The sequence below is a fragment of the Hemibagrus wyckioides genome, linkage group LG06 (assembly GCF_019097595.1).
Source record: "Hemibagrus wyckioides isolate EC202008001 linkage group LG06, SWU_Hwy_1.0, whole genome shotgun sequence".
Taxonomy (NCBI): Eukaryota; Metazoa; Chordata; class Actinopteri; order Siluriformes; family Bagridae; genus Hemibagrus; species Hemibagrus wyckioides.
The window spans coordinates 29,957,467-29,971,850 of NC_080715.1; the positions used below are offsets into that span (position 1 = coordinate 29,957,467).

Below are 14,384 nucleotides of genomic sequence, written 5' to 3' on the forward strand. Positions count from 1 at the left end.
TTCCTATAAACCAAATGTGATTATTAAACCAATTTTTAGACTTTTTTTCCCTCCAAATCAAATTTTAAGCCCTGCTCTATGGTCAGTTTTATTATTATTATTATTATTATTATTATTATTATTATTTATATTCTAAAAATAAGAAAATAAGCTGTCAATAAAATAAGCATGAAAAGTGTCAAATCAAATAAGCTGAATAATAATTTAATTTAGAATAATCTCTAATAATTAAAATTAGGAGATTAATTTGTCCATATTCAAAATATTTATACTTGATCATTTTAATTTTATAAATATTTACACTCATAATCTGCCATTGTTTGAGGTAATTCATTTTTTTAGTAAAATTTAAATAATTTGGTGTGCTGATGAAAACATTAAAATGAGATGCTTAATAATTACTACTGATGTCCAGAATTCAGATTTTAATTTCTGACCATCTCACATCTTTTTTCTTTTCTCCCATTACTGGGCTAATCCCCTCTAGGGAATCACTTCAGATCTTTTTCCTGGAGTAAAGCTCCCAAAAGCAGACTATAGCATCCTGCTGGAGGCCATTAAAGAGAACAGTGAGAAGATGAACCTGCAGGTGACCGATTTCTTTGCCGAGAAGATCCTGCAGATTTTTGAGATGATGATCGTGCGTCACGGCTTCATGCTGGTGGGAGAGCCGTTCGGAGGGAAGACTAGCGCCTATCGAGTCCTCGCCGCCGCCTTGAACGATATCTGCGAGAAGGTAACCCGATTTTTCTTACTTGCGCCCAGAAATACAAGGTGACATCATGCTACTTTTCCTCGTAGACATCTTTGAAATGAACAGAAAGCTGAAATATAACTTATCTATAAAACGTAATATTGCGGTTTTGTGTACAATAATAATAGACTATACTATAGTGCTCTGACATCTCAACCTTGTTAAGAAGGTTGTATAGGATATTCTCTAGACAGAAAACTTCAAGCTGTTATGTTGACTACCATATTTAATTCAATAGGATTAAAATCCAGAAACTGTATTATTGTTGTTGTTGGGGTATTAATGCAATGCACTTAGTCTGCTTAGTACTTATTTCAGTTGAAATCTGATGTGGACTCATGGCTCACTTTATCTTTTTCTTGGAAATGAATCCTCCCTACAAATACATCCACAGAAAAAGTGAAATGGAAATACATTGCCTCCATAACTGTCCTTTGCATTTGAATGGTTGGAGGTAGAATGCTTATGTTGATGGATGATGATGTTGATGAATGCCAATGAAGTTAGAATTTATCTGAAACCTTTTCTACATCTGTTACACATGTTTTTGTGTTTGTGCAAATGAACTTATATTGTTTGAGTTCAAAATTGAAATTGTGTTCGACTTTTATTTGATGCCGTTTTTGCCCATTCCCTTAATGGGCACCACTAATTCCAGAGTTGACCAACACTTCACCAGCTGCATCAACTCTTAACAAAAGTAGTCTTCTTTCCCTTTTGTAATTTATCATGCCAATGTTGAAATACATACATTGTAAAAAGGCAAAAAATCTCCTATCCACTACAGCTAGAATATGTGACATAATCCTCAATTGTATAACAGAAGAGTGCCCGTATAACCATTTCTGATTTCTTTGCCACATTGCATCATTGTCTGCACATCAGTCTTGTCATATCTTTAATTCAAAATAAACCACCGTGCCCAGAAATAACATCTGACGGCAATAATGCCGTGACCTAATGAATAAGAAATGCTTGTTCAGACCTGCACATGCAAATATGTGAGAGATCAAATCTCAGATCATGTGCCATGTTGTAAATTTTATCCCTCAATCAAACTGATCCCAGCTTCCAAATAACTCCATTTCTCAAGCAGCTGTGAAAAAGTGTGGGCAGACCAAGGATCCACACATCATCTCTCAGCCTCCACCTCAAAAGGAATTCGGAGAATGGGCCAAAGCAGTACAAGCAGCATAACCCACATGTCAAGAGACATAAAATGCAGATTTAGTACATGAATCTCAAAGCAGAGCTGCACTCTTGATGTGGCCCCACTTTCAAGTCCAGGTCACAGCACTAACATGGAGGAAGTGGTAACAAATACGAGAGCAAAACCTAAAGATTTCAAAGGAGAACACAGCGGATTTCATAACAACGAATTATGTCATTCATGTTATCTTGCTCACATGAAGAATGTCTGGAGAGCGTTTATTTCCACTTGACTTGAAAAAGCATCCTCTATGTGCATTTTAAGTAATGGCTCTTTGCAAACTCAAAACCATTAAATATTCAAGTAAGGTCAACCCCTCACTGAGCCAAGAGGTTGCTGTTATAGTTTATTGGTCAAACAAAAAAATATAATTTAGTATATTTTCTGCTTGAAGATAATCTGCGTAAAAATATTGGCATAATCTAATAAAAACAAAACAGGGCTTAGCATTGACCCTGATTCAAACACATGTCCAATGTCTAGAAAATGCATTTGTTGGTCAGAACTAAAAAAAAAAAAAACAACAAAAAAATCAATGATGGCATAAAAATCCTCACCAAAATCTCAACCCACTAAATCTGTAAGAATTTTTTTTGTGTTTGTTTTACCGACTGCCACTTTCCTAACGATAATTCACACCACTTTGCAAAAGTCTCCTGGCAAACAGAAGAGACTCTTAAGCACTGAAAGAAACCAGCAGCTGCACACAATTGCCTAATTACAGCTCCTTTCCAACCTGAACTGAATGTTAGCAATAACACTGCTAATGTAATTCCATCCCCCCTCTTTATACAAATACTATACCTGTAGAGACACAGACGATATTATTAGATTTATGAATAAAAAGCTAATTCATGATCACGAAACCTTAGCAAGTGGTTGAGTTCTAATCTCATTGTACCAATTGTATTGTTATTACATGTCTGGTTTAAGGTACTGGCTGTCTCAGTGTTTAAAAATATAATTAACAAAACTCATTTTCCACTTCACATCATTGCCAGGAACGCTGGCTTCCTTTCACAAAATCATACTGCCAAACAGAAGTGCATGGAAAGATGGGAAAGAGGGAAACTAGAGCAGGTGCACACCATTACCTAATTACAGACTCGCTCCATCTGAATCCTTTACACAGATAAAATCAAGCAACTTTTCATTTTTACGGGGCCAAGCACCTATAGAGTGTAGACACACTACTGGAACTGTATGTAGAAATTCACAAAGGAGTCAATTATGGCCCATAGAATGCTTCATAATAGAACTTTTGGAATACAACATTCAAGCCTTGTATGACCACCAACAGGGCAAATTTGGACATATGTTTACATCTACAACTCCTTAACACAACAAAACATGATTCCGCCTTCCTCTGATTCTCATGTTCAACCACAGCATTATCATGATTTCTGACATACTGTTTTTTTCTCTTCGTGTTGAAAGATTTTGTCCGATATGCTGGAAGTTTTCACGTGTTATGGTTTTCTGTTCACAACACTGCTTCCTTGTTTGAGAAGACAGCAAATACTTAGCCTTCAGATGTCAGAATCTGTGGAAGCATTGCTGATTATGACGCTCATGCTACAAATTATCGTTCAATATAAATTAGTAAAACACAATACGCTAGGGTAAAAGTAAATGTCTTCTTCCATTTGCACCTGTTAGAAAAATCTATTCCAAGTTTTTCAGTGTACGCTGATCAGGCATAACATTATGAGCAGTGAGAGGTGATGTGAATAACACCGATGATCTCATCATGGCACCTGTTAGTGGGTGGGATATATTAGGCAGCAAGTGAACATTTTGTCCTCAAAGTTGATGTGTTAGAAGCAGGAAAAATGGGCAAGCGTAAGGATTTGAGCGAGTTTGACGAAGGGCCAAATTGTGATGGCTAGACCACTGGATCAGAACATCTGCAAAACTGCAGCTCTTGTCGGGTGTTCCCGGTCTGCAGTGGTCACTATCTATCAAAAGTGGTCCTACCCAACAGATGAGCTACTGTTGCTCAAATTGCTGAAGAAGTTAATGCTGGTTCTGATAGAAAGGGCAGAATACACAGTGCATGACAGGTCAGGGCTGTTTTGGCAGCAAAATAGGGACCAACACAATATTAGGTGGTCATAATGTTATGTCTGATCAGTGTATGTTTGTCGAACTGATTAAGTCAATTTTTCCATCATGTCTAAAAAAAACAATCAAAAACAAAAATTATTATATAAATTAATAATGTGTTTCATGGGCTGACAGCATTTGCACGAATCACACAGCATAAAGAGGACCAGAGCTTGCAAACAGGATATTCAGATCAAAGATGGAACACTGGATGACGTCACTTATTTTTTTTACTCACAGTATATTAGAGATTATAGATATAGGATCGAATTTTCATGATTATGATGGAGACTGAATGCCACTCTGGAATGATCCCTTTAAGTAGAGAAATTATTTGCTATCATGATCCACATTATTGGGGAAAACACCAGACACTTAATCTCACAACATCCAAAATGTATATGGTAAAATCTTCTAACCATGTGATACATAAAATGTAGATCATTTTACTAATGGTCTGATAATAACATCAATGCCATCTTTTTTCTCCTATGCAGGGCTTAATGGATGAGAACAAGGTTCAGATCACCGTTATCAACCCCAAGTCCATCACCATGGGTCAGCTGTACGGTCAATTCGACCCTGTCTCACATGAGTGGTCAGACGGCATACTTGCTATGAGCTACAGAGCCTTTGCCACATCTCAGGTGTGCCATTATAGGCATTTAAGTGGTTGCAATTTGCACTTAAACTTATATTTAATACTTTCACACAAAAAAAAAACAGAAAGGTACCTGGCTATAAGTAACTAATAATTCCTTATAATAAAAATACTGTTCATTTTAATTGGATATCTTCAATCCAGTTTTGTAAATCATCTTATGTGATTCTTTTCAATTGTCAATACACAATTATGATGTTAGGTTTACCTTAAAATCGCAGTTTACGTTAAAATTCTGGTTCATTTACTAAATAATAATGATTCCCCTCACTTCCCACACGTGGAAATCTAATTAGTGTTATAAAAATAACAGGCAAGCCTAGTTTTGGCTGCCATAACATTATGAACCCCTGCCTAATATTGGGTTGGTCCCCATTTGCTGCCAAAACAGCCCAGACCCATTGAGGCATGGACTCCACTAGATCCCTGAAGGTGTGCTGTGGTATCAGTAGTAGCTATAGCTATGCAGTAGTAGCAGTTCCTTAAAGTCCTGTAAGTTGCGAGGTAGGGCCTCCATGGATCGGATTTGTTTGTTGTTGTGCTCATCAAACCATTCCTGAACCATAATATAATATAGCATATAACCATAATATCTCTTCAGACACCAGACAGGAAGTGGCTGATCTTTGATGGCCCTGTGGATGCAGTGTGGATTGAGAACATGAACACAGTGCTTGATGACAATAAGAAACTGTGCCTGATGAGCGGTGAGATCATCCAGATGTCTCCACAAATGAGCCTCATCTTCGAACCCATGGACCTGGAGGTGGCTTCACCCGCTACGGTGAGAGACCTTAAGGCTACATTTATAATACTAATAATCTGTTTTCTCAGTATGCTAAGCTGTAAAAGGTTTCTTAACTGCTTAGTAAATTATGTTACATACTCAGATTATTTGTACTATAATTCTTTCGTGAACCAAACCTCAAACCTGTCCTTCACTGGCTGACACCAGATACTGGGATTTTGATCATTATACTAAACAGTCATATAGAGCAAGGGCAGAAAGGAGCTGGAATGTATGTATATGCATATAGTGAATAGAAGAACAGATCGGATAGAAGGGACAGGTTTTATGGTCACAACAGGAGTTTCTAATAACCTTCTGCTCCTAAATTCCCCACATCTGCATCCTCTTTACCTAAGAAAAAAGGTATTTAATGAAATGTCTGATTTCACCAGAATAAAAATTGAGATTGTCTGAGCTTTGAACATGAATTGAAAAATGATTCTACACCTGGGGGTTTTGTATGAAAATGCTGTAGATTTTATTTATCTAGGTATTAATACAGGGCACCATTTGTCTGACATCTGGCTTTGCTGAAAGGGACATCAGTGTGTCTTCAACATATCAACAGAACCTAATATCATGTTTATGAGTAATTCCACCCAGGTATTGTATAGATAGATTAAAAAAAATAAAGAAATAAAGAAATAGGCTAGGGCAGAGCCTTGTGGAACACCAAACCTTTGTATGCGTGTATATGAAATCACCATTAAAAAACTGATAACGGTCCATCTGATAAGATCTGATAGGAAAAGCCATTTCCTTAGCTTCTGCCTAGAGGAATATTGTGATCGATGGTATTAGAAGCTGCACTGAGTAATACAGGCAATGATCAGCTCGTGATCAGAAACCAGAAATAAGTTAAGTCATTTAACCAGCGCTGAGGACTTAACCCTGACAGAAAGATTTCATGACTATGATTTTTATACCTGTATGATCTTTGTCCTGAATTATAACCTTTTCTAAAATCATGGAGATAAAGAGGAGCTTTGATAGTGGCCTAAGGTTTGAAATTAGCAAAGAATATAAGATCATAATTAGGGAAAATCAAGATACAGGTTAAGCTGGAAAAAAAACCAACAAAAAGAAATTCTAGATGTCAACAGAGTCATTTGTTTGCTGCAGTGATTCAATATTTGAACCTGAAACATTGTTTGGATGTTGCCGTCAGCTACCACTTGTTTCTGATGTAAATATGATGAAATAAGATGAAAATGAATCCCTCTATTTACTCATCATGGATGCAGAAAAATGGCATGGCATATGCAAATTTGCGCTTTGATGTTTAGGTAAAAAAAAAAAGACTACAAATCAGATTTTCTCTGGTATGTGGTAGGTTTTAACCAGCAAGCCTGTCAAATCCATTAGCAATCCCTCTTTTCTCTCACACTCTTCATCTATAATGACATGCTTACAGTGGCTTTCAGAAACTCAAATGCCAGCTCACTCTGCACAAAACCTTTCATCAAAGTTTGGAGAAAAAAAAATTATTGTTCAGTTCATTAATACATGACACATTTTTAAGGCTTTTTCCCCCTCATTTTTTTAAACTATGTAGAGATGATGCTTGAAACATCCATCCATATATTGATTATACCTGCTTTATTCCTAATTAGGGTCACGAGAATCTGCTGGAGCCTATCCCAGCACACATTGGGTGAAAGGCAGGGGTACAGGTCGCCAGTCCATCACAGTGCCACATATACACAAACAACCACAAAAATAGTGGTGAAACAGTGTGTGTGTGTGTGTGTGTGTGTGTGTTATGCAGACTCCGGTATCAGAGTAAAGTCGGTATTGATTAGAGGCAGTGTGTTTCTGCCTTCAGGAGAGCTGAGACAGAAAAATGTGAAAATGTGTGTGTTGTGACACAAAATGAAAGGATATGGCTGCAACATGAAGAGTCTTCTTCTCTCTTGTTCTTCTCTCTGTCTCTCCTCATTTTATTCTCTCTTGCTCTTTCTCTCTTACACACACACCACACACACACACAGACTTCTTTCTTCAAATCTCACCGGCTCTCATTCCAACTTTCCAACCCCTCATTCCACATTGTTTCAGTGTTACTCGATTCCAATTCAGCTATCAAGCTAGTAAACTCAGTAAGGTCCTCGCTAGATCCTTCTGAGTCCCCAAGTCCCACATCTGTGCTCCTACTCCACCATCATTTATTCAAATTCAGCTACTACAGGTGCAAAAATATGTGACATTCATTTCACTGATGGAACAGGGCTGTTATAACGAGCTGTTCGTTATGCTTTCACCCTCTGAGGACCTCTGCACCTGTTCCACCAGCAGCAAAGAGTAAAAAGAATAGAAAGAAATGGCAGTCATAAAAAAAAAGCTTTTCCATTATGTAAGTGGCCTGATTTTGTCCATTTTTGTCCAAGGCTTTTTCCATTATGTTAAGAATGTGAATCTTCCTCAAGAAAATACTTAATCCTTCTACTAGAAACCCCTAGTTATATTATCGTGGTGATAAACTGTAAAACCTAAGCAGACAATTGTGGATTTAAAGGGCTTAAATCATTAAAATGACACTTGCTTTTACAGATGCTGTAAACAATGCCTCTACAGAAAATCTGCTTTGTTATTATCTGAGGAAAGTGTTACATCAGGTCACAGGTCCAGGGTCCTTGTGCTATGAAATGCAAATTCTGTAGATTTATGCTGAACGTTAAATTATAAGCTATAAGCGCTGGGTGGTAAAAGAAACAGTCCATCGTTATTTCCAGCTCAAGCCTCCTGAGAGAAAGAAAGACCTATATCAGCACCATATCACAGCATTATAGACCAGTTAGCATAAAAATAATGACAGGTCCATAAACTACAAAGTGCTACAGAGGAAATCTGTGTACTTTTAAATGTGGCAGTTTGAGAATGGGTGGTGTTTGTGTGCAGGTGTCTCGCTGCGGTATGATCTACATGGAGCCTCATATGCTGGGCTGGAGGCCACTAATGATCTCCTGGCTCAACACCCTGCCGTCCACACTGAGCTCCGTGCAGAGAGACCTCATCACCGGCCTCTTCGACCGCATGCTGCCCACCTGCCTGCAGCTCATCCGCAAAGGGACCAAGGTGCTTACACAGATTAGCACATAAATCAATGCTGACTTTATTCCTCCAGAACTTTTGGTGGCCTAAATCTTTAGCTTGGAAAATGAAATAATCTATTTGTAGTTCTCTATGTTGTTGGGAACAGTAAGGACTTGTATTTTTAGTGGTGTGTAGGGATTTCCTGTAACATACACACATGAAACCCCGTATATTGTTCTGTTCAACAAAAATAATGCAACCCAGAAGGGTGTTACCCTGCTTGATTTTTACAGAAAATAGCACGTTATTCTGATTATACCACAGTGAGTTGCCAATAATTACGATGTTTAATTTTTGAATTTAACAAATGTTATGCATTTTCATGGTTTATAGTCATATTTTAAATTGTGGAACATCAGACGTATTAATTCCAGTTCTCACCTAAATTACAGCTTTAATAAACAGTCGTTTAATGTCTCTTTCTCTCTGTCTCTCTCTCTTTCTCTCTCTCTTTTAAGACTTTATTTATTTATTTATTACACTATAGCATTTGACAGTTCATATGTGATGCACTTCATATAAGCAATAATAAAATACTCCTAAGAATGTAGCATCCATGGAAATATTCAAAATGAAGGGAATACCAAAATATAATGGCAATAACATTGTAATTTTAGCATTTTACTAAATAAAAGACCCCCCACGTTGAATTCCATTATCCTGTTCTGACAATTGCACTAAAAGACACAAAACGATGTCTCCTCACAGCCTTAGCACATTTTGTCCTGATCTTTTTTTTTTTTGGTCAGAGTTACAGTGACACACTTCAGCTGTTTCTCTGTGTACTGTTCTGATGTTAGTTACTGTGTACATCTATTTTTAACGACTAAATCTTAGTATTATTTCTTTGTCGTAATGTCTGGGTTGCCTCCGGTGTTCAGCGATGATCTATTTAATGTCACATTTGTCTAAAATGTTTGCAGTAAAGCACTGAAATGGAGGCCTGTAAGCAATCATAAAGCATAATGCTCTCTGATCCCACCAGCTTTCAGTAATGAAATGTTACATATCCATGTTTTAAAGAAAATGTGTTTAAGAAAAACTATAGTGAGCATTTTAGCTGAAGCCTACCCAGAATTTTAAGTGAAATAAATATTTCATCTTCACATTTTTGGGTCAGTGATACCTCCAAGCATAGTTCTTCATAAAAGAGAGATCTGACCTCTTGCTCTTTCTGTTTTATGACCTACATAAGGAGTTGTCTCCGACAACCGACACCAACCTGGCACGCTCCCTGATGAACCTGATGGATTGCATGATGGACGAGTTTAGGGATGAGGGCCAGATGAAGGCCATGAGCGATAGAGATGTGTGTTCCTGGCTTGAGGTGAGAGAGTACATAACCCTTAACCTCACAAGTATTGCCAAGTGTGTTATATACAGACTTTCACGTGCTTTCCTTTTGTATTCAGGTGGTCTCTCACCTCCCTAAAACATCTATTGGCTACTATATTTTGCCCTAAGTGTGAATGAGTGTTTGTCAGTGTGTGTGATAGACTGGTATCCCACCCTGTGCCATGACCCTGAACAAAACAGAGTGCTGACAGAAGATTGAAGATGATCCCCAGCCGCCCAAATATGAGTCATGTTCATCATTATATATCATTTTTTTCTACTGCTTACTTACATTTTCTCCTACAGCATCAATCCTGTAAAGTAAGGATTCAGTCAGATCCAGTCACACTAACTAATGCAAATTCACTTATAGATCTTGACTATTTTTGGTCACCAGCTTGTCCAAAAATCTGACGAGTTTTCTTTGGAATTGAGAAGCAGTGATTTTCCAACTGGTCCCTACACACATCATCATGGAACTTGGAAGCGTCAGTGTGCTGTTCTTCTTAAACAAAAAGCAAAAAAGGCAACATCTGCTTTTATCCTAAATTACATTAATCCAGGTGTACAACCTAGTGATACTGTAAAACAAGGCACTGTATAGCTGATTATTTTCTTGTCTAACTAGTTAATCATCAGCTCTCACTGGAAAAAGAGCAAATCCCTTGTTATTGTGTTTGGTGTTGCAGAGTGGGTGGGATGTGCAGCTTAACAACAAGGTGCACTAATGCAGATGAGAAGAGTCATAAGTTGGAAATTACTAATAGGATTGCATGGGAGGGGTTGTTTGCTTTTTTTTTGTCTCATCCAGACAGTGAGTTACACCAGAGCTACTCCCCCATATTTTTCATATACATAGTGTACACACCAGCTCATGTCTGGCACTCTCATGAAGTTGTTTCTCCTGCAGCCACTTTCGATTCTCTCCATCTGTCGATTCTCTTTCTTTCTGTAAAGGTGTGATCTTTTTCTTTTCCACCTGGGTCCTTAAGACCAACATATCATATCAGTACACAAACAGCATTGATCCAGACGTGCAGCATTATTGATTAGCCTATGACAGCGTCTTCCCTCCTGTGCCTCTCTCTGAGTTTGTTCCCTGGCTTCTAGTCAACACAGCCAGACAGACAAAGCTATATATAATAAATGTTTCTATACAATTTTTCTTACGGCAACACATAATTCAAGTGAAAGAGAGGTAATCCAACATGTGCAGCCAAAACTGTTGTCTGTATTTATTGCCTCTAGTACTAGTTTTTCAGTAGCATCTTAAAAGGTCAGTGGCAGGCCACTGACTAAATGAAAGTTTAATAATGTAAGAATATGTTGCCTAAATGTATTTTAGCTATTATGTATGGTGTGTTAAAAGTATGATGCCATAGCCTGTGGCAGCAGGGCAATGATAGTTTTTGATAATGCAAGATTCTCTCAATATTGAGCCAGCATGATGTCACATAGAATGATGATAGAAAATAAAGTTATTCTTATTTAGCTATTCACGCTTTTTTTATATATATATACACTATATTGCCAAAAGTATTCGCTCACCCATCCAAATAATCAGAATCAGGTGTTCCAATCACTTCCATGGCCACAGGTGTATAAAATCAAGCACCTAGGCATGCAGACTGTTTTTACAAACATTTGTGAAAGAATGGGTCGCTCTCAGGAGCTCAGTGAATTCCAGCGTGGAACTGTGATAGGATGCCACCTGTGCAACAAATCCAGTCGTGAAATTTCCTCGCTCCTAAATATTCCATAGTCAACTGTCAGCTGTATTATAAGAACGTGGAAGTGTTTGGGAACGACAGCAACTCAGCCACGAAGTGGTAGACCACGTAAACTGACGGAGCGGGGTCAGCGGATGCTGAGGCGCATAGTGCAAAGAGGTCGCCAACTTTCTGCAGAGTCAATCGCTACAGACCTCCAAACTTCATGTGGCCTTCAGATTAGCTCAAGAACAGTGCGCAGAGAGCTTCATGGAATGGGTTTCCATGGCCGAGCAGCTGCATCCAAGCCATACATCACCAAGTGCAATGCAAAGCGTCGGATGCAGTGGTGTAAAGCACGCCGCCACTGGACTCTAGAGCAGTGGAGACGCGTTCTCTGGAGTGACGAATCGCGCTTCTCCATCTGGCAATCTGATGGACGAGTCTAGGTTTGGCAGTTGCCAGGAGAACGGTACTTGTCTGACTGCATTGTGCCAAGTGTAAAGTTTGGTGGAGGGGGGATTATGGTGTGGGGTTGTTTTTCAGGAGCTGGGCTTGGCCCCTTAGTTCCAGTGAAAGGAACTCTGAATACTTCAGCATACCAAGACATTTTGGACAATTCCATGCTCCCAACTTTGTGGGAACAGTTTGGAGCTGGCCCCTTCCTCTTCCAACATGACTGTGCACCAGCGCACAAAGCGAGGTCCATAAAGACATGGATGACAGAGTCTGGTGTGGATGAACTTGACTGGTCTGCACAGAGTCCTGACCTCAACCAGATAGAACACCTTTGGGATGAATTAGAGCGGAGACTGAGAGCCAGGCCTTCTCGTCCAACATCAGTGTGTGACCTCACAAATGTGCTTCTGGAAGAATGGTCAAAAATTCCCATAAACACACTCCTAAACCTTGTGGACGGCCTTCCCAGAAGAGTTGAAGCTGTTATAGCTGCAAAGGGTGGACCGACGTCATATTGAACCCTATGGATAAGGAATGGGATGTCACTTAAGTTCATATGCGAGTCAAGGCAGGTGAGCGAATACTTTTGGCAATATAGTGTATATTATGATTACATTCAGCGCTCAGTAACGCTTTCAATTCTAATCTGAATCAGAATGTAAACAGTCATAAAACATACAATGCATCAACCCCACAGCAAAATTAATATATAAAATACAACAATTTCCTGTGTCTATTTCTCACAGCAATTTGAGAGTCACGTACTCTGAAAGATTATATTATGTAGCATCTGAATAAAACCAAGTGACCCAGAGACATAAATTTTATGCTACTGAAAAGATATTTCCCTGACCGATGCCTATACAACAGTGGCCTAGTCTCTAAACCGCTCATCAAAATGGATATAAAATGTTACTGAGTCGATTATTACAATTATACTGTATGTTGTGCGATATAAGTGTTTAAGATGCCCTAGTATGTATAATTAGAAATAAGAATGTTTTATTTTGTGTTGCTCTTTCACTGCTCTCACGCAGCATTACTTGCTACCTTTAAATTGACTCAGTAACTAAATCTGATATGCGATATATGCTATTTTGACTATTTTGATTCCACTGTAACTAACATGTACCTGACTTGATTCTATCTTTCTGTCTGTCTATCTCTCTTGTCTAGGGTATTTTTGTGTTCTCTCTGGTGTGGTCAGTGGGTGCCAGCTGCACAGAGCCTGGGAGAGTGAAGTTTGATGGTCTGGTGAGAGAGCTGCTAACCGGTGCACTGTCTGAGGAGACACGATCAAGCCATGGCATCCTGGAGCACATAGAAGCACCAAGCAAGCAGCTGACGGTTCCCTTACCTGCCGAGGGAACTCTCTATGAGTACCGCTTCATCAAAGAGGTCAGCAGCACTGACATTAAACAGGAAGAAGGTTTAATGGTGTCTGCTGGGAATAAGCTCAATTTTATTTTCATTCTAAAACCCAGAACAATTTGTGACCTGATTTTTTTATGTCACAAATTTGGACAGGAGAAGATCACTAACTCCTAGATGGAGAATTTTCTATATACAGTAACATTTATGAAGAGTTGTTCTTAGTCACGATAAGGTAACAAGCCACTGCTGAAAAACACTGGCTATAGAGGATTTAGGACTGTAAATCAGTGACATTGCAGGAAGCATAAGAAACTAAATCTATCTATCCTTAATGCTAATCTTTGTAAAATTGTGATAAAGAGCTGCTTTGTCTCATAATTAGCTTTGGCCATAAGCTATAATTCTTAATAATAAGGCTTCATGCATAACCTGGCCAAATGCATCAATTTCATACCTCATTACATTCTGGAAATAAGTTCCTTTGTTTCAACAGAGGTAAGAAGGGGCTTGTGCCTCAGAGTTCCCATTAACACTCCCTTTTTTGGTTTAATTGTCACTTGGTCTAGGTGAAATGAAACAGCGTGGTACACAGTAACGCTCACTGCGGTCAGGACAGTACAGCTTCAGTCTGTACATCATCTGTACATCAGTCACACAATCTTCTCTCCTTTCTGACTGCTGACTGCAGTGTGTCGAAATCAACTGTGAGGAATTGCAAAGATGAAAAGTCGTTACCCATCACAACACAAAACACTATTGTAGGAAAATAATCAACAATGGAAATGAGAAATGATATCAGCAGTGTTTTATTCCTCTTATACTTCAGTAGTTTGCTGTTACATATAAATCATAAAAGCTATTACATTTATACAGTACAGAAGCTATAAACTGCC

General features: G+C 38.5%; 1 protein-coding gene across 1 annotated transcript in view; it reads left to right on the plus strand.

The window, feature by feature from the left end:
• The window catches only part of dnah7 (dynein, axonemal, heavy chain 7), a 98,413-nt gene that overhangs the window by 34,754 nt on the left and 49,275 nt on the right, over positions 1-14,384 (plus strand). Inside the window, exons 31-36 of the mRNA XM_058391491.1 lie at positions 488-736; positions 4,568-4,717; positions 5,333-5,515; positions 8,420-8,596; positions 9,810-9,941; positions 13,294-13,515. Coding sequence (XP_058247474.1) covers positions 488-736; positions 4,568-4,717; positions 5,333-5,515; positions 8,420-8,596; positions 9,810-9,941; positions 13,294-13,515 — 1,113 coding nt within the window. The remainder of the gene's footprint in view (positions 1-487; positions 737-4,567; positions 4,718-5,332; positions 5,516-8,419; positions 8,597-9,809; positions 9,942-13,293; positions 13,516-14,384) is intronic.